Source organism: Colius striatus, chromosome 12 (assembly GCF_028858725.1).
Source record: "Colius striatus isolate bColStr4 chromosome 12, bColStr4.1.hap1, whole genome shotgun sequence".
NCBI lineage: Eukaryota > Metazoa > Chordata > Aves > Coliiformes > Coliidae > Colius > Colius striatus.
Window position 1 is genome coordinate 15,032,523 of NC_084770.1, and position 27,030 is coordinate 15,059,552.

Consider the following 27,030-nt stretch of genomic DNA (forward strand, 5'->3'; position numbering starts at 1 on the left):
CATAAAATCAGGTGGTGTTGATGATACTTGAGTCTGCTGATGTAAGTATGGCCTTATTAAAGCTTATGAAGTTCCTTGTGCTCTTCAATATTTGTAACACCAGACCTTAATTTATGATGAGTTTAATCTAAAATTCATTTGAAAACAAAGTGAAGGACTATGCTGATTTCAGTACTTTTTTAATTAACTAGTGTTTCTCACGATAGCTGAATTCACACATATTTCCATAGACTTTATGTGGAGACAACTCTTTACTGTTTCACAGCACCAGCACAATTGGACACTGCACGAGACAGGTCTCGTTCTCTTCTTCAAACATGACTCCTCACACTCTTAGATCAGAATTTCAGAAAAATAAGGGAGAAGCAATTCAGACCCTTTTGTATAAAAATATATATAAAAACCCTGGACATCCCGCATGAGAAACAGCGTTCTGAAGTCTTGTGGTGTGTGCAATCATACTGGTCCTGTAATACAAATACAGCTTACTTTAATAGCTTCCAGCTCTGCAGGAGACGAGAGATCAAGAATCAGACCTCAAACCTTTGTCCTTCACAACTAGCAGTTTGCCACCACTCTAAGCTTTATTAGCAAATACTCTGCTTCCCCAAACTTCCTCAGCTGCCAAAAGCCTGCAGTAGGCAAAGTAAGCTTTCCTGTGAAAAAACAACTGTCTGGGATACTGGTATAAACTGTGATTTAACCCTTACAACATCTTTTGCTAGTGCATCTCTGCTGCTGCAGAGAAGGCAACAGCCACTTGGAAGCAACAGCTTCCCAAAACGGATCACGATCTCTCGCAGGAAAAGCGTACAAGTGCCGAGGTCGTGCCGTTAGAAAATGCCTCCGAGACTTAAACCTTCCCCAGGTCTCTGTGGCTGCTCAGCAAACGTCTTCTACCTCCTCTGCGAGTCCATCCTGAAAGCTCGCGGGCTTTTTCCATCCCACGTCGTTGTCCGGGGCTGTGCTCCTGCCCGCTCTCCGCAAAGACCGCAACCCTCGGCAAGCACGGCGTAGCGGGAGCTGGCATGACACCGAGCCCCTGCAAAATGCTTCAAGTTTTCATATTTAAGAAAAAAAGGCGTTCTCCCGTCCGCGGGGTGACCGCGGGGTAAGGAGGCCGGGGGAGGGTGGACCCCGGGCAGCCCCCGCTCCTCAGACGGCGGCGGGACCCCACCGCCCCGCGCTGCCGCCCTCCACAGCAGCTCCCGCCTCGCCTCAACGCGGCCGCGGGCCAAGAGCCCATCCCCGGTCCCGGGATAACCCCGCGGACAGCGCGGGAGGCCTTTCCCTCCCTCGGGCCGAGCTCCGCTCAGTGCAGCGCCCAACAGCCGCGCTGCGGTCGTTGGTCGCTCCCCGCCGCTCCCGGCGAACAGCGGCCCGGCGCTGGGAGCGGGGCCGGGGCCGAGCCCCCGCAGGCCGGAGAGGCCGCCGCGCCGTCCCTCGGCGAGGGCTCCCACCCGCCGCCGCGCTGCGCTGGCTCCCGGCGTGGGGGACGCCCGGCACTGCGCATGAGCAGGAGGCGGCGGAAGGGCCCGTGAGGAGCCGGGAGCTGCCGCCGCCGCCGCCGGAGGAAGCCGTTGCCGCCGCCGCCCTCAGTCTCCGCCTGAGCCGGGAGGGAAGAGGCCTGCACAGCCCTCAACATGGTGAGCGTCCTCCCGGGTCGCCCCTCGGCCCGGCACGGCGCCTCGGGGCCGGCCAGCGGCGGTGGCGCCGCAGGGGCTGCCGGGGCCTAGTCGTGGCGGGCTGCGGTGTCCGGCAGCGGCCGAGGGGCCGGTCTCGGGGGCCCCGCAGCCGGGTCGTGATGTCTTAAAGTCGTGGGCTCCTCGGTCGCCCTCCCAAGCAAGGCGGGGAGGGGATGTGGGGCCCGGGCAGGGCGGCGCGGCGGGGCCGCTGGCCGCGGGGCGGGCAGGCGGGAGGAGGGCTGCTCCTGGGCAGGGGCGAGCGGCGGGGCCTAAGTGGGGGGCGCCGGGATCCCGCCGAGGCTTTGGGCCCGCGGGGCTCCCTCGGGCCGCCTCACGACGAGGTGGCTTGCACGGCGTGCTCGCCTGCACTTTGTGTGAGGGCTCTGACACCTTCGTACGGGATAGGGGCAATAGGGGCATCTTGTGGGCAGCTTGGTCTGTGCCCTGTGTAGGGTGTCGAGCAGCGGTGACTGTAGAGAGTGCGGGGGGCTGGCAGAAGCCAGGGGCTACTTGAGGAGTGTTTCTCAGGATTTCAGACAGCTCAGGGTCCATTGAGTGCTGTCAGTTCATTGGGAAACTTGGATGTGTTTATCCTTCTTGAACTGGGATTACATCGGAGGATTTCTGGATAATTATTTGTGGTTTTGATAGGACACTTATTCATGTAAGTGTTGTAAAGCAGGACCTACCGATCCTGAGTTTTCTCCTTTTTTCCTTATAGCTGAGGGCTCGCTGTGGGCTCTCAAACTGACCTTCTCCTCTCTTCTAGAGAGAAACCTCAGTGGCTGGAACAAAATCTGCTATTTTTCTTCACCTAAACAAAAGAAAAAGACAGTCCTTAGCCTTAAATAAGGGGAAGGGAGGTCCTTGCTGGTGTCTGGCGTGATGTGTTCTGCACTGGAGGGAACCTGTGTACAGTTCTGCTTCTAGGCTTTCTCTTCAGAAGTAATACAGCTTTAGCTACACCTGTGCAGTTTGAAGTGGTAGTTTTCTGTAGCAGCTCTCTTGTCTTAGGAAGGGTGTAGGAGAGAGTCAAAGATCTGGTGTACACTTGCTTGTAAAAAGATATCTTGTGTCTCCAGTTAATATTATTCTGTCAAGCAGTGCTAAAGCATATTAAAAAAATAAAGCTGTCCCCTTTAACCAATGAAGTTATGTTGCATGAACATTTGGTTAACCAGAATTCAAATTAGTGGTGCAGTACATAGACCTCTAATAAACTTGTCACTATGTTATTATTTTTAATAGAATAGTTTGATGGAGATCTTGACTTGATTTTTGATGTTTTTAATGGGAGCTTAAAACTAATGTCTGTGAAGTTGGGACTGTTGAGGTGTCTTTTTGTAATTCTGCAGTTCTGGGACTGTCTCAAGTAGCCTTTAAGCAGTAATGCCACACAACTTCTTATGAAGACTCTTTTTCCCCATAAAAATCACCTAGAGCAGTCTCACAGGGTATCCAGTGTTGGTATGCAAAATAAATACACAGCTGGTGGCTTGTACGTACCTGTATCATTGGCTGGCTTTGGTGGTTGGAAATTGAACACTACTGTAGTAAGTGGCAGTGTAACAGAAATAGTGAGATATGTTATTCTGAGAGCAGCTTTTTTGAAAGCAACAGCAGAATCCTGTGTGCTTAGTCTTCTTAGAAATACTTCACTGGAGAACTAGCAGATATATTCTGTGGAACAATACTGTACTGATAGATTGGTAATTATCAGACTGGAGGGAGTATCTGAATACTTTGGTCATGACCCCGAGCACAGTTAGGCCCTATGCAAGCAACTCTTTACCAGGTTGTGATGCTTGACTCCAACACCCAAGTGAAAGGATGACATAGGCACCGAAGTGGGACTAAATGACAGGTTGCAGCTTTATAAGCAGTAAATACAGATATGAATTGTTCCTGGTGCCCAGGTATAGAATTCTGTACCTATACTTGTGGTATGTCAAAAGCCACTATTTAGTTAGGGGAAAGAGTAGGGAGACTTCTTCACAGAGATCTGAAGATGTCTATCCAGAAACATGAGATTCGGTGTCCCCCTTTTCAGCCCGTAGGTGCTACTGCTCTGACTAGTTCTTCCAGTGGCCATAGCAGGTTGCTGAGGCCAATTGCTTGTCCAGCACAGCTCCTGCAACTGAGGCCTGGCTTGTACTTGCCCATGCAGCACTACCAGTTAGAGCACTTCTGACTGACTTAGTCTCACCAGTGTTTGTATGGCCAGTGCTTTCAGGACAAAGGTTTCCTGGCTTTGATTTGCCTTTGTCTGATATCTGGAAGAGACACTATTACAGCAGCCTAGCTGTTTAGGTAACTCAAAGTGTTTGCAGACCAGTACTCAGGTACACCACCCTGGCAATGCTCCTTGGATTGCTGATAGCAATCTGACCCTCTTACCAACATTTTCATTTGAGCTGAGCAGCATCTGTAGAAGTGTTCTCCTTCATCTTATCTGTTAGTATGTTATTGCTTCATCTCATAATGAGGACACGTAATGTGCCTGCAAATTGAGACACAGCAGCAACCTGGTCCATTGGACTCTCTTTAAGGCATCTTCTGTGAGAAGAGCTACTACCTGTACTACTCTGAATGGTTTAATAAATGTAGGACTATGTGTTATAATCAAGGCAAGTGTGTGAGTATCCATATCTTTTATCCAGAGCCAAATGCTAACCTTAGCTCTATTTACATTATACATTATATTGTCCAATTTGTGTTCTCTGAAGAACATTTCTGTGCTGATAAATTATACACAATTTCTCACTATGAACATCAGGTGACAGGAAGTTGTAAAGATTTAGTATTCCAAGAATTTCATGTCTGACGCTGTCTCCTGCAATGCTGTTGTACTTCATGACATTGTTATGTAGTGTTTAACTCAACAAGCTATACTGCAGGGCTGGTTTGTGTGCTGTGGATTCATGTCTATAGCAGTTTGTTGATATTAAATGCTTTTGGTTTTGATTCTTCCAGATTAAGACTTGCAGATTCTTGGCATTATGCTTAGGATGGAGTAGTTGGAGTGCTAGACAAGATGGTGCATGATCATGTTTCCTCTCCCAGCTTACCAGAGCACCCTTTGAACTTATGCTGTAAAGACACTTTAACTGGAGCCATGAAAAAAATTATTCAGGAATATGAACTACTCCAAGAACAAGATGTGAAATTTATTATGTGGCTCTTGATATTTTACTCATGTTTTATAGCGCAAAAACAAGATATGAATGCAGTTTCTATTGGATGAATAGAGCTCCTGCCCCAGACCAGGGTTAAGAATGCCAAACAACTGACAGCTTTATTTTGTCCTTTTTAATTTGAAAAAGCCATGATTTTTGGTGTTTCTTTCACTTCTCAGGCTAACATGAATTACCTTAAAACAGTATTAGGACTACTGCATTATTCTGAGAAGATATGTGTTGATCGTCTGTGAAAGACTTGCTACCCATTTGCAAATACTAGAACTATTTTATCCATTAAAAGAACATTAGAAGGTGTAAAAAGCAACTTTGATTTTATGTTACTTGTGAACCCTTTCCTTGGATTTTGTATCTCGGCAGACCTTGTAAATTTTGAAGTTTTGTTCTGTTTCACTGCAGACAGATGGTTGGTTTTCACATCAGTTTGAAAGGGAAGCTTAAAAATGTCCTGATGAGCTTGCTTTGTGTGCCCTCTTTTCAAGAAACTGCTATAGAAACTAAAGGATATGTTTATTTAGATTGTACAGAAACAATGGCTGTTTAATTTTGTCTGTAACTGGGATATTATGGGGGTTTTGGTAGTATACGTGTATGTCATTGCAGTTGGTAGATTCAGATATAATTCACTGTGTTCATAGACTTCTGTTGTTGTGATTAACTTTTGTTTTCTTGCCAAACTAAGAAGAATACTTGTGATTTTGTGTTTTAAGCTTTAGACATATATTTATTAAATACAAACGGTAAGCCAGAGTATTTGCAGGTGTCTTGTATATTTCTGGGATTCAGCCCAACATGTAATCATTCAGACACTGTAAGGAAGCAATACTCTCTTGACTGTTAGTGTCACATAAAGATGAGACACAAGTGGTAATTTGGATCTGTAAGGCCATTTCATGCACAAGCCCATTCTTCCGTGTGGGGCTGAAGTTTCTCTGTGTTCAGACTGACCTCACTGGAGTCCTTGGAGAATGCAAGGATGCTTCCCGAAGCCAGATCACTTGTTAAGAGTTTAAATGCAGTTAGTATAAAAGCCTCGACTTTGTGGAGGTTGCTACTGCTTTAGAAAAGGCTTTTACCTGTCACATGCATGAGGACTTAATAGCTTGAGTCCTGACTGAAACAAAAACACAGATGTCATATCCTTCAAATTGCTTTAGCTAGCAGTGAAAGGAGCAGGAATGGCATCATCTGTAAGCAGTGGCCGGGAAGGGAAAGATGGAAAGCAGTCACTCATTAAGGAGTAACTGTGTGAATGCCTTCTTTGGGGCAATTTTGGGCCATGGTACTTCAACCTGATCTTGTACTGCTTGTCTAGCTGTTGGCCACATATAACCTCTGAGCAAAGTCCAAGCACAGCATTTTGGTAGGAATCCTCAGTTCTCTAGTCCAGGCAGTGTGGGACAAAGGTTGTTACTGGTTCCCATGGACATTATCCAGGGGAGTGGAGCCCTCATATGGCTATTAGCAATCCAGAAAATGTCAGTGACCAGTGTGCAGAGCTGAGGTGACTGAAAACTGCGTGTAGAATATAAGGAAAAACAATCATGTAGTCAGAGTTGGCAGAACAGTTCTAGCATATTTTTCCCCTAGTCTGGGAAAGCTTACCCCCAGACAGGGAGTTTCAGTCTGAGGCCAGAAAAAATAAATTACCGGGGGGGGGGGGGGGGGAAGCCTTTTTTTTTTTTTTAAATAATCTTCTCCTGGACTATCTGATTAATGATGGGTTATTGAATTAGAATTACCAAGTTGGATACATGATGGGGAGAGGCACATTTTCATTTTAAAATGGATGTCACAGCATCAGGTATTCATTAGAATTGTGCGATCATTGTAGTTTTATGGATCTAATGCAGCTTTTCATTTGGAGAAGTTATGCTGTGTTTTAAAAGTAAGTTCACCTTCTGTCTCTTATGACATCCTTGTGAATAGTACCTTGGATACCACATAAACTTAATCAAAGGCTTGCAAGCCTGAAATTTTCCTTTTCCCCTTACCCCAAGGGATGAGACTCACTAGAAAATTTGTTGCTTTTGTTTTCCATTGGTTTTCACTTGTGTGTTTTAGCAAGACAGATGTTAAATAAAAATCTGTCTTCTTTTCTAACTAAGCTGGAGAAATTTGCAGTAGGTACAGTGGCAGTGTAAGGTATTTGTCGCCAGATGACTACAGGTTTAAAGGTTATAGGGTCAACTACAGCTTTATAGGGTGCTCTGGCTTCTGTATTTCACACTTAAAACAATAATAGACTGTCAGAACTTGGCTTCTAGAAATAGCTCTCACAAGTGTGGAAGATTTGGAACCTGTTCCTGCTTGAAGTGTGGGTTTTTAATGGGATGAAAGAAGAGCTATAATAGGATAATAAAAACTCAGCAGTAATTTCATCTCTTGCTGTCGTGTAGTAAGCCTTCAAAGAGTTGTCCAGTCACTTGGGATATGGAATGTCTCATCCATGTTGATAAGCTGCTGTGGAAGTGTTCATCAGATGTAGAGAAATGGCTGTGGCACTTCTTCATTGAAAATAAACTCATGTTTGACTAGTAAAAATATAGTTATTCCAGAAAAAGGTTATGGCTGAATGCTGTGATTTATTGCATCATAATATATTATTGAGTGCTATACTGATTAGTCTCATTTAGCTGCTTGACTCTGGGCAAATTCAATGTTGTATTTGAAAAGGCTTTATGTTGTTGCTATCACTTAGGGAGCCCCAAGGACAGGAAGCTCTCTGTACATATATATGATTTAAAGTTTATCATAAAAGGTGCAATTTTTTAATCTAATAAACTGCATTGTGCTTTTATGTTGTAATACACAAAACACACTGATTTGTATGGTGTTAGGCATCATGGTGAAGACCTTTTAAACCTATTCCTTGACTTCTAGTTGTGTGTCATTGCTTTTAGAGTTTGTTCTTTAAAACCTCCAGAGGCTTCATTCTTCCCTGTTTCTGCAAGAATAATCACTGTTAAGAGAGCTATGCATACTTGTGTGTTTATGTTAAAAAACACCCAAACAAACCCCTAAGATTAAAGGCACCAGCTTTGTCAAAAAAAGTAAAGCAAAGCTAAGGTGATAAGTGTGATTCTGCCCTATGGTGCAGCTGAGTTGGTGAAGATGCAGCAGTCTGGCTGTGTGGAACTGATTTGAGGAAGCTGGTAATTGATACAGAAAATTAGTCCTAGGATTGTTTCATCTTCATTTGGGATTTCATTCAGTGGTTTATTTTAATATCTCTGAGTTGACAACATAGGTCTTTTAAACTGCAACTAAAAATCCATTAGTGGTTTATGGCAGTTGTTCCACGTGGCTTTGTGAGCGTGATTTCTGTGAAAATTGGAGCTCAGTGTCATAAGGTGCTGAATGTCTGCTGTGAAACACGAAGCATGCACAAACTGTCAGCAGTGGGGCTGTGCAGGACCTGCTTTCATGCCTTAACATTTACCTGGAACCACTTCTGAAAACCTTGAGTTTCAGAAACACGTTTGTAGCAAATAGTCCAATGTGAGAAACTTAAAGAGTCTGAAATGAAGCAGCAAGACATTGTAACTTTAGAAGTAGCATAACTTTACTAATATCACTGTGTTTTAAGTCTACACTGTGTGCTACAATTTTGGCTTCCAGTTAAGTGTTGTAGATAGAGGGTTGGGTTGGGTTGGTTTTGTTTAGTTTGGTTTGGGGGGGGATTTTTCTTTAAAAAAAAAAGGTCTTTAAGTATTTTGGTCTGTTCAGTGTATTATGTGGATATCAGTGTAATCCAAATGTGTTGCTCTAGATTTTTTTATAATGATGTAACTCCAAAGCTGGTATCTTAACTACTCTTAGGAATAGGAGTGTTCACGTTCACTGTCTTCAAGCAGCAGAAAGCAGATTTTGACTTTTAGGGCAGATGAATTTGTGTTCTGAAGTGTTATTTCCTTTTTTTTCTAATAATAATGTTGAATGAACACTAAATATTCTTTGGATTGAAGAGCCTGAGCTGATACTGCTCCTAAACTATCCTCAGCCAAAGAAGGAATGGTTTATCACACCTACAGATATTTTTTTCTGCCTTTTTTTGCCCATACTCCCTGAGAAGGAGCTATGCCCTTGGAAATTACAGTAATGAACAGCATATACAAGTTTTGATTGGAATGCAATGGAAACTACAAATGAAATATTTGTGTCACGTGAGAAATCTGACCTTGACTTAAGAATCTTTATGTACCAAGCTGTAATGTTAGGACTCTTTGCTTTGAATATATTGAGTGAACTTTAGAACTGAATTTGGACGTAGTACAGGAGCTGTATGATTGCTTTATCCCGATCAGCAATTCGTTTTGTGTAACTAATACCCTTGAAGTATTGAACGTGCTTCTCCTCGTCAAAAAATATCCTTGGGAATCTCTCTGTGCTGATAAATCACTGGCAGCAAGTTCTGTGTTCAGTTTTGTGCTAGAGCAGAGAGGGATGTCTCTTGGTCTGGGCAGAAGGCCTGAAATTCCAAATTCCAGCCCTCTCACCTTGGCTGCTCACTCCTCTGCCCGCCTCTGCCAGAAGACTTACCTTTTGGTTTTTTCTTTAGCTTCAGTTGCTGCATCTGTGAAATAGAGACAATGTTTCCTCGCAAGAATGTTTTGTGAGATCTGTAGGTGGAGCTGAACACCTTCAAAGTGAAAATCTCAAAAAAAACCCAAACAAAGGTCTCAAACAAGCTCTTTTCCGTGCGTGTCTGCCTGGAATGGGTGACCCAGCCAGAGGCACACCACAACTGCCTCTTCCTGGCAGCCTGGGCTCCCCTGGTCAGGCTGGTCAGCTCAGCTGGGACTGACTGAGCTCCAACCTCTCCTTCCGGGCACGGAGAGCTGTTAAAGAGCCTGCAGCTGCTCAGACAATTAATCGATCAGATGTCTTGATAGCAATGGCCTTGGTTTAGACATCTCCCTTGCCCTTTCTGGGGAGGTGTAGCATTCTTCTGTTAAGAGGAGAGTGATTGTTTTTTTTCTTTTTAAAATGAAAAAGATGAAATAGAAAGGCTCCCCGTCTTACAGCTGTATTTGAATTTGCTTTGCTCTTCATCTCTGTCCAAATACCTACATAAGTGTCTTCATTTTTTATTTCTGTGATTGGTTTGGCAGCATGATTTTGAGATTAAAACTATTTTACTGTTGAGGTGTGGGAGCCCTGGCACAGGCTGCCCAGGGAGGGTGTGGAGGCTCCTTCTCTGGAGGTTTTCAAGACCCATCTGGATGTGTTCCTGTGTGACCTGATCTAGGTGGACCTAGTAAGGGGGTTGGACTGGATCTCCAAAGGTCCCTCCCAACCCCTGCCATTCTGTGGTTTAACTGAGTTGTGTTACAATATAAACTACCTAGAATGAAGGTAAGTCCAAATTAAAAAATGAGAGAAAACAAAGTGTTGGATTGAGTATCTAAGTGCCTCATCACTTAGAGGAAGTCCAATTGCTTAGGAAACTTACAGAAATATTAATTTTTTTAAAAGATAACAATACTAAAGTTTTGGTTTGAAGTTTGGTGTTTTGTTATGGTTTTTTTTCCCCAATAAAACTTTTTTAGTTACAGTATTGTCTGTTTTTACTAGAACAAGTTGAAATCATCACAGAAGGATAAAGTGCGTCAGTTTATGGTCTTCACACAATCTAGTGAAAAGACAGCAGTGAGTTGTCTGTCTCAAAATGACTGGAAGTTAGATGTTGCAACAGACAACTTTTTTCAAAATCCTGAGCTTTATATACGAGAGAGTGTTAAAGGATCATTGGACAGAAAGAAGTTAGAACAACTATATAACAGATACAAAGGTGAGTACTCTGTTCCTAGATGTATGTATGTGCTCTTATTTACAATATGTGATTGCATCTCTGCTCTTGCACATGGAAATCTTCACTGATTCTTTCAGCTTTGGTTTTCTGTTACTAATAATATATGTTAGAGGGGAAATACATGTAGGCTTCTGCATGTGGTTGCTGTACGTGAGAAGAGCATATGGGCTTAAGTTGCACCAGGAGAGGTTTAGATTGGACATTAGGAAGAACTTTTTCACCGAGAGGGTTATGAAGATGTCCAGGGAGGCAATGGAGTCATCCCTTGAGATGTTCAAAAGACACATAGATGAGGTGCAGAGAGATATGATTTAGTTTAGTGATGGGCTTGGCAGTGTGAGGTGAGAGGTTGGACTCGATGATCTTAAAGGTCTTTTCCAACCATAATGATTCTATGATTCTATCTGTACATTTGCACAAGATTAGGGTCTGGAACTGAAATTGTGTGTTCAGTGAGGAACTATAATTATTGTGGGTTTTGTGTGGTTCTTCCAGGGAAGACACATCACTCAGAACTCATTTCTGACAGAGTGGAAAGTTTCATACTAAAGATGGATTCTGCCTTATTTTTATTTACCTTGTTCTTATTATAAGATAATTACAAACAGAGCAGAAAAGAAAACAAAGTCTCTTTATCTGTTATGTAGCCAGTGTAGAACAAGTTCTGTTTTAGCTCTTCAAACAAATCTCAAAATGAGTGCTACATTTTCTGTCAGTTTTCATTCACATGCATAATCCAAATACCGTTTTCCTGGAGGAGTCTTTGTTGGCTAACTTCAGTAGATCTTTGTTATTGCACTTAAAAAGTGAGCATCTCACTTCCAGACCAGGTGTTAATTCCTTTGTGGAAAGGGGAGTGTACCTGGCTGACTTGGAATTGGTAATGGGGCAAAGTCACTTTCGTCTCAGAGGTTACCATTTCCAATCTCATGCATGCTGCTGGTGCCAGAAAACACATAAAACTAGTATTGTAGACTTAGTAGTTTATGGGCAGATGTGATTTTTGTATCGGTACAGCTTGCAAATGGACACTGCAGAATTGTTTATGATGGTGCACAGATCAGCAAGCTCACCAAAGATGCCAATAATTAAGTGTGTTGGTAGGAAGAGGCCACTGTTCTCTGTATGGAATGAGTCACAATATCATGGGTATTGTTAGGCAAGAAAATAAATGTTTGTGGTGCTTTTGTCTCTCAATGGAAGTAACATAAGCTTCATTGTATGGGAGGCTTTCTTGCAGTAACTGCCTCAATTGTTAAAGCTTAGCCATTGAAAGGAATCATTTAATTTTGGTTTTAAAGTATTCACTTCTAAGGGCTGATCCCAAAAAAGGCCTCTTTAAAACGTTTCCTTGTTTTAAATACACTCCTTGAACCATTTCGCTTTTTCAAAAATCTGTTTTTCTTGATGCTTGTTTTTATGTCCCAAAGATCCTCAGGATGAAAACAAAATCGGTATAGATGGTATACAGCAGTTCTGTGATGATCTAGCCCTTGACCCAGCCAGCATTACCGTGCTCATCATCGCGTGGAAATTCCGAGCTGCAACGCAGTGTGAATTTTCAAAGCTGGAATTCATGGATGGAATGACTGAGCTGGGGTAAGTGAGCAGGAAGTGTTGGACACTGACAGTGTAATCCAGGGCCAGAAACTGGAACATATGGTGAAGCAGCCCTGGTTTAGGGAATTTCCAATCTCATTGTCCTTGCAGGCTTCAAAGACTTTTTGGAGCCTCACATCACTCATCCAACCTCTCTAAAAATGCATCTGCTGTCTCTGTGCTAGATAATTAGTGACCAAAAAAAGGGAGGCAACTTTGAGTGCTACTTGCCTCGGGTTGTGTATTTCAGCTAGTTACTGTAGAGCTGCTCAGGTCGGTAGAGCAAGGATGTCAGCCTGCAGTCTGGCATGCCTGGGGTTTCTCTGCCTTATGAGGATGTAGTAGTCTTTATCACATTTTTTCTAAACATCTTGTGGGTTATAGAATCAGTTGTGTCAGCTACTATGTGCAAATAACAATGTGAAGAAATAACAACAAAGAAATGAAATTGTTTTATAGGTGCAGACTAATGAAATGCTTCCTGAATTTTGGCTTGCTAATGGTAGTGTATTCCACAACAAATGGATACATTTTAGTTTTAAGTTATAACTCACATTTTATGGCAAAATGAATAATGCACAAATGAACATGCTTTTCAAAATGCAGGTGTGACAGCATAGAAAAACTGAAGGCTCAGATTCCTAAAATGGAACAAGAATTAAAAGAGCCAGGAAGATTTAAGGATTTTTATCAGTTTACTTTCAACTTTGCAAAGAATCCGGGACAGAAAGGTTTAGGTATGTATTCTTTACCATAAATGTTTGTTGGGAAATGCCTGATCAAAGCAGTAGGTGAAAGTATTATGTGATCCAATGAATTTGCAAGAGAGCTACCTTTGGAATAAAATACATTCTGTTATGAAAGATAGATGCAATTGCAGGTGTTGAAATTGATGGAAATATCTGCATCATTAATGGAGACTACAAAGTTTAGTGAGAGCAGGTTTATTCTTTCACTGAGTGTGCACAGTTGTCAGTAAGCACAATGGATTGTGGTTTTACATTAGAGGCATCATTTTACCACTTAGAATTTGTATCACTGAACAGATAAATTGACTTTTCACTTTGAGGATAAATTTAAGCTGTAAAAGTGATTTCCATGTGAGCACACCTGTAACACCAGTTACAAATGTCTGGGCAGAATAGAACTGACATAGGGCAAATAGATTTCCATAGCCTGGACTCGATGCCTGTTGTGCTGTTGGTGGTAGGTGCCTGTCTACAGCCTTTCTTTGTTTTTTTGTTTTTTTTTTTAACTTTACTCACTGAATGCTTTTTTTCCATCATTTCAGAGCTTTTCTGCTGGTTGTGCTTTTGATTAGTGTAGCAGGTAAAGTGGAAGAATTGCTTATTAAAAATAATGACAGAACACCACAGTTCTGATAGGACTTAAATGAACAAACTGTAGCTCTGTCTTGTCAATCCAGCAAAAGGGAGGCAAACAACATTTCTTTCAAACAGTAACTTTAGCCAACTAGAATGCAAATTCATTTCTATACAGTGTAGTTATTAACCATAGGTAGTATTTCATGACTCTGTAACTGCTAACTTCTTAACTGCTCTACTTGTGAAAAGAAATAAAATACTTGACAGGCCAGTGGGTTCTTCCTCTGCAGCTTGTAGATTTCTTTTTCTCAGTAATGAAAGTGCCCTACCTGAGCTGCCACTGCCCAGCTTTGCATCTCTGCTCTGTGAAAAGCTGAGCATTCTGCTCTGGATTTATTGTCTTTTATGTGTGGGCCAACTTCTGTCTGGAAATGGATATTGAAAATGAAGTATATGAGCAAAAGCTCCATGTGTTAGTTTGGACTTTGTGTCATTCTTTAATGTCTCTCTGTATCCTGGTTTTGGTTTTCCATTGGATTGCAAATTTCATTGTCTTTGAAGAAGCTAAAAGAGCACCGCAGTCTGTTGGACAATTCTTATGAATACATCTCAGTCCTGCAAATAAAAGAATGGGCTGATTCTTATTTCTTATAGAAAGCCATACTCATTTTTTTAGGCTGCTACAATGAGTTAAACAGAGACAGTAGCTGAATTAAGGTAGAGGATTAGGTCTTACCTAAGGTAGAGGGTTAGGTCTTAGTGTCATTGTGGCATCAGTTGTGCCGGGGTTTGTGCTTGGTTTTTTATGGTTAACATTGTAACATTTGTATGTTGTTTTTAATCTTTAAACAGCTTTATACAACAAGGAGTGTTTTTCAGAATCCCTGTCAGGTGGTGAAAATGAAATGACAAATGACAATGCTGTCATAATTACTTTCTCATTTTTATTGAGTTTTCTCAAAGCTTCAGAATAGCAGAACTGTTTGATGTAGTACTCAGCTCTTATTCTCCATATTTCTAAGGTGTGAGGAAGATGTGCATTCTTTTTCTGAAGTCTTTATTTTTCCCTTCCTTACCGATATAGAAATTAATCTCTTGGGTATCCCACATGGAACAAAGTTCAGTAAATAATATTTACCAGGAGAATTAAGTCCTTTTATTTCTCATTCATCTCAAAGATCCATATAGCATGTACATGGTATTAGGTGTTTTGGTTGGTTTTTAGTGTGTTGATTTTTGGGAGGGGATGGAAGAGTGGGGTTTTTTTAAAGTCAGGATCTGGAAGTGATATAGAACTGAGCTCAAAATCTGGATTCTTACCAGCTCTTTTGGTGCCAATAAATACACAGTTCTAAGCATGAATTTATGATAGGGAAACCCTGAAGCAAAAGAATATGGGGTGAAGTACAGTGCTGAAAAGTAAGTGCTTCTAGTTAGGCAATTAATTTTGGAGTGTCTACATAACAGCTTGTAGGAACTTGCAACTTGATTTTAATGTATATTGGTCTCTAATCTTCCAAACATTGTGTAGTAGTTCAGGCAGAGTTCTGGGAATGCAGTTCTTCTGCATAAGTCCTTACTACTGTGGATATAAGTACTGTGGATATCTTAAAAGTGCTTGTGATATTTGCATATCATTTGAGAATACCTTTTAGCTGACATTCATCTCAAACATTGTTTGCTTCTGTTGCATCTCCCTGGATAGCACTCAAACTGGAGCACATTTTTTGAGACTTTGATCCCTGAGGACTTTCCTGAGCAATCTTTTGTTTTCTTATGGAAACCTAAATTGTATCTTTACTTTCTAATTTTGTGATTTCATAAAATTTCTTTGAAGGCATGAAGTTTAACTTAAGGCAATGTGATGCCTTCGTGCTCTTCATGTTTGGACTCACATAATATGTTTGAGGTTGCAGCATCCTGAGATCTGTTTTTCAAAGGCCTTTGCTTACCCACAAGAATAATCTCCAAGTTGTATAAGCATGTTGAAATGTACAGTTTGTTTATGAACTACTGTAAACACACAGTGATTTGATGACCTTGCACTTTTTGTATGCCTATTATTAATGCATCACAAGTAAATACAACTTAGTTCTCTAATGGGTTTCCTCGAGGAATTGATCAGCTTAATCTGAAGTTTGTATCTGATAGTTTTTAGAAAGATGGTAGTTTTAGTTAGAAGCTGAGGTGCATGTTTAGAGAGATACCTGACCTTTATGCTCTTTAATAATCTGTCATTTTCACACAGTTTATTTGCTGAGTAGTGGTGACTTCTGTTTAATTTACCTCTGCCTCTTGGATGCTTTTGTCTGAAGTCACACTCCTTTGCAGCTGCTGGAAGATGCTCCACAAATGTTATTTTGTACTTTGGTCAGGAAGCATTGTAATGTGAATGTGCCATTCAGGAAGAACTTTATTAACAAATATCAAAGATGCTAAGCAATTGAGAAACTCTCCCAATCTGCATCTATTTCCCTTCCAGCAATGCAGAGTTCATGCTTTATTTTGTTTGACATTGGTTTCATCTCTGAGACCCACCTCCCTGGTTTTTGCATAACTTGGGTGTCTGGGGGAAGGGACTGGTTTTCTTGGTGTTCTTCTTTTCCTCTTTTTCCTGAGGTGCAGTTGCTCGTGCGCCTTTTCTTTGCCCTCATGAGAGGATTGTTTATGGAAGAAATTTGCTAGACTGCAAAATACAGAAGTGCTTCTGTTTAAAAAAAACAACAAGGTCATTTAACTAGTTAGCCTTTTGGGGTTGTTGCATGTACTTGCTGATGGATACTGAAGTCAGGAAGATCACAATCAGTAGCATTTTGTTACACAGTACAGAAGTCCCTGTGAATTTCATTCCTGGTCTTTGAGATCTTGCTGGGTAGAGATTTATAACTTGGATACATAACTTCTATCAGCTAACATGTTACTGTATGCCACTAATAAACAGTAAATGCACGTCAGTTTAGCCTTTAGCAAATACCAGGGAGGTGAGTTTGGTCTGGTTTTCCCCTTCTGTGCCAGACTAACACATCTCTTTCTGGCTGCTGCACCATAACAGCACCCACTGCTGACAGCTACATGCAGCTGCCTGATGTTGCTCAGGTTCCTCAGTCATCCTGACTCAAAACAAGCAAGAACTTAACAAGAGTCTTTGGAAAAAGCAACAACAAAAGAAGCACTCCAAACCAACAAAACACACCCAAAAAACCCAACTCAACCAGTAAAGACCAACAACTAATAGAGCAACTAAACCATCTGCTTGTTTGATTTTCAGGAGGAAATCTGATTGCAGGAATGAGCACTTGACAAAAGCCAAGTTACAAAACCAGCACCTGTAATAAGGTTGCTCTGAAAATGAAAGCATAAAAAGCTGATTTAATGCAAATTGTATTTCATATGTTAAAAAATAATAAAGCAGATCTTACTACAGAACACTGCAGCTTGTCTTTTCCAGTCCATAACATTTCTAAGACAAAATTATTTCACTGAATTTTTCCTATTGTTAAGTAGCCACAGGCACGTGGAAATACCCTTGTGTGTTTTGGATATTTGAGCTATTCATCCAGGCAATTTTTGTGTCTTTTATATTGAAGTGATAGTATCAGAATGCAGCAAATATTTGTGCAGCACTTGATTTCCAGTTGCCTTTCCGTAATGAATCTTCTCTGTGTTATGACTATATGGTTCATCTTAGTGTGAGATACCTGTGGAGATGATGTATTTGAAATGTATGTCTCTAAAAGTTATATATTTTAACATTACAGATTTAGAAATGGCCATTGCCTACTGGAATTTAGTACTTAATGGAAGATTTAAATTTCTAGACTTGTGGAACAAATTTTTGTTGGTAAGTTTAAATCTTTACATAAACTGGACTGCAGTTTTTTCAAAACTTGGAAGAGAAATGTGTTGAAATTAGTGAGCAGATGTAGTAAACTACTTTGACCCAGATCCCAGATACTGCACTTTGTAGTGTGTACAAAAGAAATATGTTTTGGAGCTAAGGCTGTGTCCAGGACAGTAACTATGAATGTGTGTAGGGGGGGGATTATTTTAATTTTTTTTTTAACCCAAAAATCTTCCACTCCTCCAAACAGGAACATCATAAAAGATCAATTCCTAAGGATACCTGGAACCTCCTCCTAGACTTTAGTACAATGATAGCAGATGATATGTCTAACTATGATGAGGAAGGTAAACGTTTTCTTTTTCTTTCATTAACTTCTGAGTGTGGTTTGTGCTACGTTTGTTACCGTGTATCTGCTTTGGCACAGCTGTCCAATAACAGCATCATTAGAATACCACTGGTCATCTAAAGTTGAGCTAGAGCTACTTTAATGCATGTGGTTATTTGTTACTGCAAGTTTAAAAAAGAAATGCTGAAACTTTCTGAAATTCATTTTCTTCTGAACTCAGATACTAATTCTTCCTTACCGAGACAAACCCTGACATTTGTCCACTGAAAGCCCACAGATTCTCCCTCAGTGCAGCTCTTGGTGCCTGACCTGTGGCCTGTGCATTTCTCTGTAGGATCCTCTGCTTATTGTGTTTCTTAGCTGAGAGTATTTTTTTAAGCTTGGACACTTCAGTTTTTGTGAAGATTGGACACGTAGTAATATGAAAGTGAATGTGGCAGCACACAGGGGGATTGCTAAACATAAGTTATATCCTACCAAATGTGTTTCTTGTAAGCTTTTGTATTGATCTTTCCACTTCCAGTGCATCTGTAGCCAAGAGCAGTTAATTACCCTCAGTCTTTGGCAGCAGATCAGTTCAGTGAGCGGAGGAAACTGTAAACTCCTCATGCTTCCAGAACTGAGGGGAGCAAACTTGTACAACTTGAATCATTATGGACAGTTCTCATTCCCTTATCATTGGACAAATGGGCTGCTGCCCACAATAAATCAGTGTAGTTTAGAGAGATTAAAGGCACAAAACATGTTTTAATGATTTAGAATGAAAAAAAAAGTTATTTTAAGGAGGAAAAACTCCAAGAAGCCCACGGTTCTTTGTAACCTTCATGTGGCCATGGTGCACATGTGTGGGGACCTCTGCCTGTGGCTGCCCAGAACATAGAAAATACTGCTCTGCCTTTTACCTACTTTTTGGTAAGGAATATGAAGGTGTATCTCTAGTGTGCTGCCAGCCTTCCAGGGCATCAGGCTGTATTGCTGACCTCCAGAGGGCATTTTGCTGTCAGTGTGCTGTCTCTAACAGCTGAGCATTGCAGTCAGGAAAATCCCATTGTGAGCAGTGAATGCTGGAGCACGTTAAGATGTGCTGCTGCTTACAGCACAGACTGCTTCAGCCAACATCCAGCACTTCTTAAGCAGCAAGTGCCCCGGAGGTGAAGGTCCTGGTACCAAACCTGGGACAGCTTTAAGTTAGAATTTTTGTCAGCTTGTTTTATCCTTTCTTTTTTTGGTCAGGAAGATGAAGTGTGACCCTTGAAAGGGATGTGGATTAGTGGGTTTAAAGGAAGTAGAAATCTTTAGTCAGCTCATAAATTGCAAGGAAGAAAATCAAATCACACCTTTTTTTTTTTTTGTTTGTTTGAAACTGTACCTGGTTAAGACTGGAAAGTAAATAACTTGTTTAGATCTGAAAAGAATGTCTTGTAGACCTCAGTTCTTACATTCTGGTCTCTTTTCTTTCCTTTTAGGGGCATGGCCAGTTCTTATTGATGACTTTGTGGAATTTGCACGCCCTCAAATTGCTGGGACAAAAAGTACGACAGTGTAGCACTAAAGGACCCTTCTAGAGTGTACATAGTCTGTACAAATACCTGAAATGGAAAATTGCACAGTCAATTTCTGCTGGCTGGCCTGAACTGAAGATCAATCCTCACAATATGGCTGAGGGTTGAGACAAACCTTTTAAGGATACAACTTGGACCATATCATATTTCATTCTTCTACCGGTGGTTTGGGCTTTTCTTCTAGTCTGGACCACTCTTGCCCATTAAAATTCCAACATTGTGGATTTCATCATGGAATTACATTTTCTTTTTGGTTTGGTTTTTTTTTTTTGGTGGACCACCCTAGTTTCATCTCCCATAAGTCCTAGAAGCTTTATAATTCCTTTGAGGTTTCTGGTTTCACACAAAGCACAACGCTGGTCATCATCAGACAACTGTTGTTTGGCATCTGAATCACACAGAGTGACATCAAAACGATTTTTAAAAAAGAATCCTTAAATATACACTTGGGGCTAGTTGCAAGGACTGTATTGATAGCACTTCCTGTAAGAGTGATATATTTAAGTGTACTGGGTCTGATTTTACTGGGTTTTTTTCTTCTTTTCTTTTCTGGAAGAGTACAGGTATCGTCTAAGTGAGTTTTGAGTATCCGGTGCATACAATTGCAGAAATAACCAAGGAAACCCAAGGGGATTGCTGCTGGGGTATTTAGGTGCCTATCTGAATGGTCTGGTTGTGCTTCAGCTGCCTGTGGGCATGGCTGAAGCCCGACACAACTGCTGTGCGTTCAAAGCAGCCCCGAGTGACGTGATCAGCCTTCAGCGAGCGCCAGCGGGAGCAACTGCGCGCGGCGTGACAGAATCCAGTATGCTCTAGGTTATTGGCTAAGATAAGTAGATCTTGGTGCAGTTGTGAGCAGCTCATCTGCCTGCAGAAGGAGGGGTTTTCATTTCTGTGGAAATCTAAAACTTGAATATACTGAATTTGTGTCTTAAGTGTTTGCTACACAATACAGTATTTTAAATTGCGACATGTAATCGTTATGGTTGAGGTGTGGCAAAACCCACGGCCCTGGTGTACGAGAAGCTGGTGAGGCTGGCGTGAAGCTGGGGTTTGAAACCATTCTCCTGAGAAGGAAGTGAAGTCTTTATGACATAGAGGTACTGCCATTACAGCTGACACCCCGTTTGGAATGATTTTGTTGATCTTTCTGTGAATTGACATATCACTGTGGTTGCCAAATGGAGAAATTGAGAGTAAAGCTTTCCCAAACAAGCACAGGTCCGGTATGAAATACTACACTGGCTTCCTTGGCTTCAGTTACTTTGTTGCTCATCACTACTCCTTATTGTCTCTACTGCATTTAACTAAGTCAGTTTTGTTCAAAAAAGGTTTTCTCAGATGCAGTTCTTTCTTTTTAATATTGCAAGAGCTCTTGAGCTGCTTGTGTGCTAAAGATGGTCTTTCACTCCTCACTTGGTTACTTGTGAAGAGTTGATAAACACCACTGGGTAAAACGAGCTGGAAAAGGCCAAGCTGGGGAAGAAACGAAAGCCTGGAGTTGCAAGTAAGGATAGAGGATTAAGTCCACAGGCTAAAGAGTCACATAAGGCCAGAATTGTTTTTGAAATGATTAATTGGTACTTGTGCTGAACAGCAGAACACTGTTATGCAGCTGCTAAAAGTATTTTAGGAAGAAAATGGACTATGCATCTTTTATTTGTCCTCTCTGAAGCTGTTCCTGAGCGAAGCTCCTGGGAGCAGGGCCCTTTTAACTTGTGCATCTCTCAGTGCAGTTCCACAAAAACTGTTGCAAACTTTCTCCAGCTACTGGAATTGGCTATGCCAAAAAAAAAAAAAAGGTGTGTTTTGCTGCTTTTCAGTGTTTCCTTTCTCAATTTTATGTAAATATAAATGGGGACTCGAAGTGACGGAAGGGGGGTGGGGATGGGTGGAAAACAAAAGCTCTACAAGGTATCTGTGTGTGCTGTTGCTTTGTCTTGAGGGGTTGGTACCTCTTCAGATGGATTCGTTCAGGATGCTGTGTTTGAGGAGGAGAACTGACTTCCTTTTTAGCCCAAGACAGACTTATCCCTCCCAAAGCCTGCGCTGGTGCAGGGGGGCAGAGTTTTAAAGACTGTTCCTTTTGAATGCGAGATCCTTTCCACAAAATAGTGTTGTCATCAGCTTGGTACTACACGCTTATAATTACTGTGTAATTATACAGAAATACAGAACACTTTGACTAATACTGTGTTGCAGAAAAGGGTTGTTTGTGCTCTGATGGCATCTTACAAGTTTTTCAAAGTGAGTGATTGAAGTGGCAAGAACCATTGCTTTAACAGGGTGTTGTTCCAAGGACAAATGCCTGGGTACAGGGAATATTTTGTATGGAAACGTGCTCAGATGTGGCCATGTGTGTGTTTTCCTTTATATATTTGTGTGTTTTTCCTTTGGTGTTTTTTTTTTTCAAGAATGCAGACAGTTGCTTACTTGGATTGCTTTAATTCTTAAGTGCTTATGTCTTCAATTTGATGATCTCCCCTTAAATGCATCCATTTAATTTTGCCAAATGTCAGGAAAAAAAAAAAAGGTGAACGTCAAGTTTGTAACCTGTTTTTATATATGAAATATGTACAAAATTAGAAGTGCCCTGATATAAAACACTTAATCTCAAGATTATATTTAGTAAAAAACCCATCATTTACATATCTCTGTAAGTTCAAATGTAACTTCTTACAATCCCTCTCATTACCAACAGAGGCAATAAAGCTCCAGTGAAATTGCCATGACGGAGTCTCCTCATGCATTGTTTCAGTGTATTATTTGCAAGCCTTATTTTTTTAATGTGCTTTTGAAGCAGGGAAAAAAATCCTGCATAAAAAACACCTTCTTGGTAAGTCTTTGAGGGGGGAGAGGGGCATGTAAACATATCTGAGAACTTGCTGCAGCCCCTTGGCTGCTTCTTGCTCAATGGGGCTGGGCCTAGAGCACAGCTGCTGTTGCTCAGCATGGGGAGGACTCTCTGCACCCCACTGACTCTCTTACTGAGCCACTTTTTAAGAAGTACCTTACTTATGACTTGCTTCAAAACTGTTGAACAAAGAAATCCATCCTGAGAACTCCTTCTTTTAAGAAAGCTCTACTTTGTTAAGGATGCACTTAATAAACTTTTATTGTTCAACACTTCATTTAAGAACCCTGCCAGGTGTCTCTGTTTGCGTAGGGGAACACGGCTGAGGGTTGGTGTGTAAACCCAGGGGCTCAGTCAGTGCTCTGGGTCCATTAAATAATTGATGGGATTATAATGTTGTCTGTCAGACATAGGCTTCAGCTTTGTTATGCTGAGCTGACTTTAGGTTCTATATGTTAGTACAATATGAGCAAAGGCTGAGTACAGACACCTGTAACTCTCAGCCAAGTTGTGACATTTAAACTGCTACACAAACCAAATCTGGTGAACTGTAATTTGAATGTTTTTACATCAAATTGCAACAATTCTATGTCTTCAGACCCTTTGTCCTTGCAGAGGTTGGAGAGCAACTGGCAGGAGTCAGGAGGAGAACCCTGTAAATCAAAGTGGGAAGAGGAAGCAGCTGATTCCTCGCTGAGCTGAGCACAGCTCATGGTCTGCACCCCAGGAGGCTGAGGGACAACTGCCTCGCCCTCACTTCTCTGTGCAGCCATTGCTGTGGCTGTAGGAGGTGTTTGGTTCTTCCCTTACTTCTGTCCAGCCTCTACAGTCAGCCAAGTGAGGCCGCAGCTGCTGGGGATGGAGCTTCAGCCCCGGCCCGTGCTGCAGCAAGCTCTGCTTTACTCAGGCCCATCCTTCTCTAACACATCATGAAAACAAGGACTCAGCTGGAAGTGAAAGTTTAATTTAATAAATAGAATTTTCAAGAAACCATTATTTTTAAAACAACTTCTGCCCAAGCTGTACAGGAGCAAGCACAGAGCCTCACTGGCTGAGAATCAAAACATCACATGGAGGCAGCCACAGTGTCAGAGGTCCAAAATTCTTTGTACTAATTATTGCTACAGTTTCCAGTTGCCAATGGCCCTCCTTTGCCTAAAGGAAGTTAAGGAGCAACATCTTTTAAAAGGTAATTCATGCAAGGCTGATAATCATTCCAGCTTTGCTTTTTTTTGCTTCAGAAAAGCAGCAGAACTTGCTCACATTTCAGTGGAAAACCAGGACTGCTGACTTTTCTGTTTTGTGTGCACAGGACCCGAAATCGGTCCTGGGAATAAAACTGGAACTTGCAAAAACATACTCTTTGCTGCAATAACATTTATACATAAAAGTAAGTCTCATTGTTAACCATTTTCCCCTTTCTAAACATGCCCCACAGGTTCTTTTATCCTATTGCCAAAACGTAAAAAGGGTGAGAACCTGCTGCTTTGTGAAATAATTCCCTTTAAAACTGCTGAGGAAAAATGACTCTGCACCCCCAGCCCTGTCAGTGCCCTGCAGGCTTCCTCTCTCTCAGCCGTGTCACACTTTGTGTCATCCATACTCCATAATGTATTTCATTCCACTTCATAGTAGGGCTTCAGCCCGTGGCCCTTCAGGTTTTTCTCCATGTCTATCCATTTGTACAAACTGGAAACAACAACAATGTATCTACAGCGAGGACAATGGTATGTACTGACTGTTAGCAACAGCTCCAGCAAGGCCAATGCTCCAGAGGGGTGAGAACATTCCTTTCAAGGAGAGCCACAGCAGCTGGGGCAGTACACAAGGCCACTACAGCAATTTCTGCTGCCTCTATGAGCAGGATTCAGCTATAGAGGGGGAAAAAAAATATGGAAAGCAGAACCCTTGCAAATAGACACATGAATGTGCTGCGAGGCCGAGCGAGCGCCGGCCAGGGCAGACAGCCCTGAGCCTCCCGTCATCCCTGCTCCTCTAACACTGACTCATTCCAACAGAGCAGAAACCAGGCAACTCCTCATGCCACTGGAAGCAAACAACAGAAGCAAAGAACACACAAACCAACCAACAATAAAGAGTCACAGGAGAAAAAAACCCACCCCAGATCTGCAAAGCAGACAGTTGAGCTGGGAAGTAATTCAGGAACAGGAAAAAGGCTCAAAGCCGTGGGTAAGGAAGGGCTGGCCCTGCTGCAGCCCTCTGAGGCTCAGGGCATGCAGGTGGGAAGGGTTCTGCCCCAGTAAAATAATCTCAAAAGCTTCAGAAGCACATTATGCTTGAACACTTTTGAACACCAGATTTCACCAAAATGACTAATATTTAGAATTACACAAGTCTCAGGTAAAGCTACTGAATGAATGGTGCCTACAGCTTGGAGGCCCTTCTAACACTAGAAAATGAGATTGTTTTTTTTCTCCAGTATAGAAGTGACACTGTCATTAGAAAAGGTGTTTGAAAGTATTACCAAAGGTTTCCAGTAGGAAATTCTAGTTGCTGAATATGCATTCCAAGCTGCATAATCTTTTTCTCAAATCACCTTTGACACTAGAAAACAAACAACTCTGACCATGTAAGCTTTTCAGCATTCCTGCCTCTGCATTTTGATTTCCACCCCCCAACCTGAAAAAAATGCAGAGTAGTTTGAGCAGAATATTTACATTTTAGTTTGTGAAACAATTTGGAGTACCTTTCCACTCAACTTCTTCCACAGCACCCATTAAAAAAGGGCTGTTTGAAAACTAAGCCCCATGTTTTCCTAAGCAACAAAACCAAACTCTATTTTACACAGAACAAGAACTAAATCCCTCCAAGAACTGAGTCCCAGGCCGAAGGTGCTTCTTCAGAGCCACTGCATAGCAAAGTGACCACACATCCCCCTCGCTTTTACCTACCCACACCTACAGAGGCTGCTCTGCTGTACCCAGGGGATCGCAAGGCCAAAGGGTAATTCTAAACCATTTCCTCCCTTTGGTCCAATCATCTCCCTGTGCCACCAGACTGTCGCTCAGCCCGGGGAACGCCGGCAGTGCACTGCAGCAGCTGAGTTTTGATCAGTCATCCTCTTCAGGAAGATCTCTGCTCCTGCTGCATAGTGAGTGGGTTCATGGGCTTTAGCTGGCAATGACAGACACAAAAATCTTTTTCTTCCTTGAAAAGAAGCAACGTTAAGAGCTTTGTGCCATCAGTACAAAAACCACAGTCACGGCTTCCATCCAAAAGATCTGTCAGACCAAAACAATCTGGTCTTAAGCAAACCAATGCCACGTTCTTACTCCACAAGAAATTGCTGAACTGCAAATAGAAAAATAATATACCTTGGCAGACAGATGGATTCTTAAGTTCTTCCTGAATTGTTTAAATGCATGTTTCTTCGGTAACCTTACAGACACTGGGAAAAGGGAAAGCAGGGGGAAAGGGAGAAGAGGAGATGGAAGGTTTTAAAGAAACACATAATGAATGTGCATTATTCTTCAAATAATAGTCAAATATCTCTTCTGCTTTTGTGCAAATATAATGAATGCATTTGTGTGGTAAAAGCCAAAATACACGTATGCAGAGAGCTGGGCCAATCTCAATGCTTGGAGTGGGGCTGGAACCAAAGCCTCTGCTTTCTCTACAAAATGAACCACAGGTTGTGTTTCAGTCCCTGAATCACCACCCACACACACTGATGAAGTTACATGGTCACACACAGCCAGTGGATGACTTGAGTGCTATGGCTGACAGACAAACAAGGACTTCTGACATGTGGAACGCTGATTTGGACATAAAATATACAGAACAGCAGATATCTGATTAGAGTATGTCAAACCAATATCATATATATCTCTCTATCTATCTATATAAAATCTATAAAGGAAGTTACAGGGGCAGGTGAAATCCAAGTGTGTTTTGTTCCTGCTGCACATCAGGGTGAGTTTCCTTGTGGACTGCACATGCCAATCCGTGTGTTGCATCTCTGTGTGGGAACCTGCTTCCAAACTACACACAGTCAGACAAATCACGTGAACACCCACTGCAGGGAGCAGACCAGATTGAACTTTCAGTGACTCTTAATCACTTGCCCCTGTGGGGATCTACTGTACAACTGAAATTTTCAAGCTTGAGCTTTGCTGCACTTGTGCATTTGAAGGCAGGACACGGATATAAACTGAGGGCCAAATTAAACACACATTTAAAAGGAAAACTTGCTGTACTTTGATTTTGCTGCTTCTGTTTCATTATTCCTTTTTAGAGCTGCTTAATTGATCTGTGAACTGGACTTCATCCACACCAGTGGGACCAAAGCCTCATGTACTGCATCTTCAAGTCCCTATGAGTTTCAAAACCAGGCTGCAAGGACAATTTCCTTACTACACAAACATTGCCTTGAACAATGAGATCTTGAAAATCCAGCAGGATCATGCAGCCTTCAGTTTTGAGCAAAGCTTCCAGTCACTAATGCAAAAATAAAGTTCCAAGAGAACTGCATGAATGAATGAATACCAAAGTCATCAACAAGAATAATGAAGAGCAGAGCTGTTGATAGGTAAGGAACATGTGAAGCACTTGGTACCAGGAAAGTCAGACCTCTTGAATGTTTCTTCTCCTGCAAGTTCTCATTGAACTTGGGAGAACTGTGGCTGACCATAAGAGGAGGGATACACTTCTCTGGCACCAGCCCAGGCCCCGCTAAGATGTCACAGCTGGAGCCTAAGATGTGTCTGCCTGAACTATGAAATAAAGTGTTTGCCGTGTCATTTGCTCAGGAGACAGGACTTAAGCCAACTGTGCAAATGTGCA

General features: G+C 41.8%; 1 protein-coding gene across 2 annotated transcripts; it reads left to right on the forward strand.

Moving 5' to 3' along the window:
- The first annotated feature begins 1,455 nt into the window (after positions 1-1,455).
- DCUN1D1 (defective in cullin neddylation 1 domain containing 1) lies at positions 1,456-22,100 on the forward strand. Of its 2 annotated transcripts, none has more exons than XM_062005994.1 (7): positions 1,456-1,646; positions 10,435-10,676; positions 12,128-12,296; positions 12,903-13,033; positions 17,380-17,462; positions 17,713-17,809; positions 19,278-22,100. In XM_062005994.1, exons 2-7 carry the CDS (start codon positions 10,502-10,504, stop codon positions 19,355-19,357), a joined length of 735 nt encoding a protein of 244 aa, XP_061861978.1. In that variant the 5' UTR covers positions 1,456-1,646; positions 10,435-10,501; the 3' UTR covers positions 19,358-22,100. The 2 variants fall into 2 exon arrangements, with proteins under 2 accessions (XP_061861978.1, XP_061861977.1); XM_062005993.1 differs by having other exon boundaries at positions 1,458-1,646; positions 10,460-10,676.
- Positions 22,101-27,030: the final 4,930 nt, after the last annotated feature.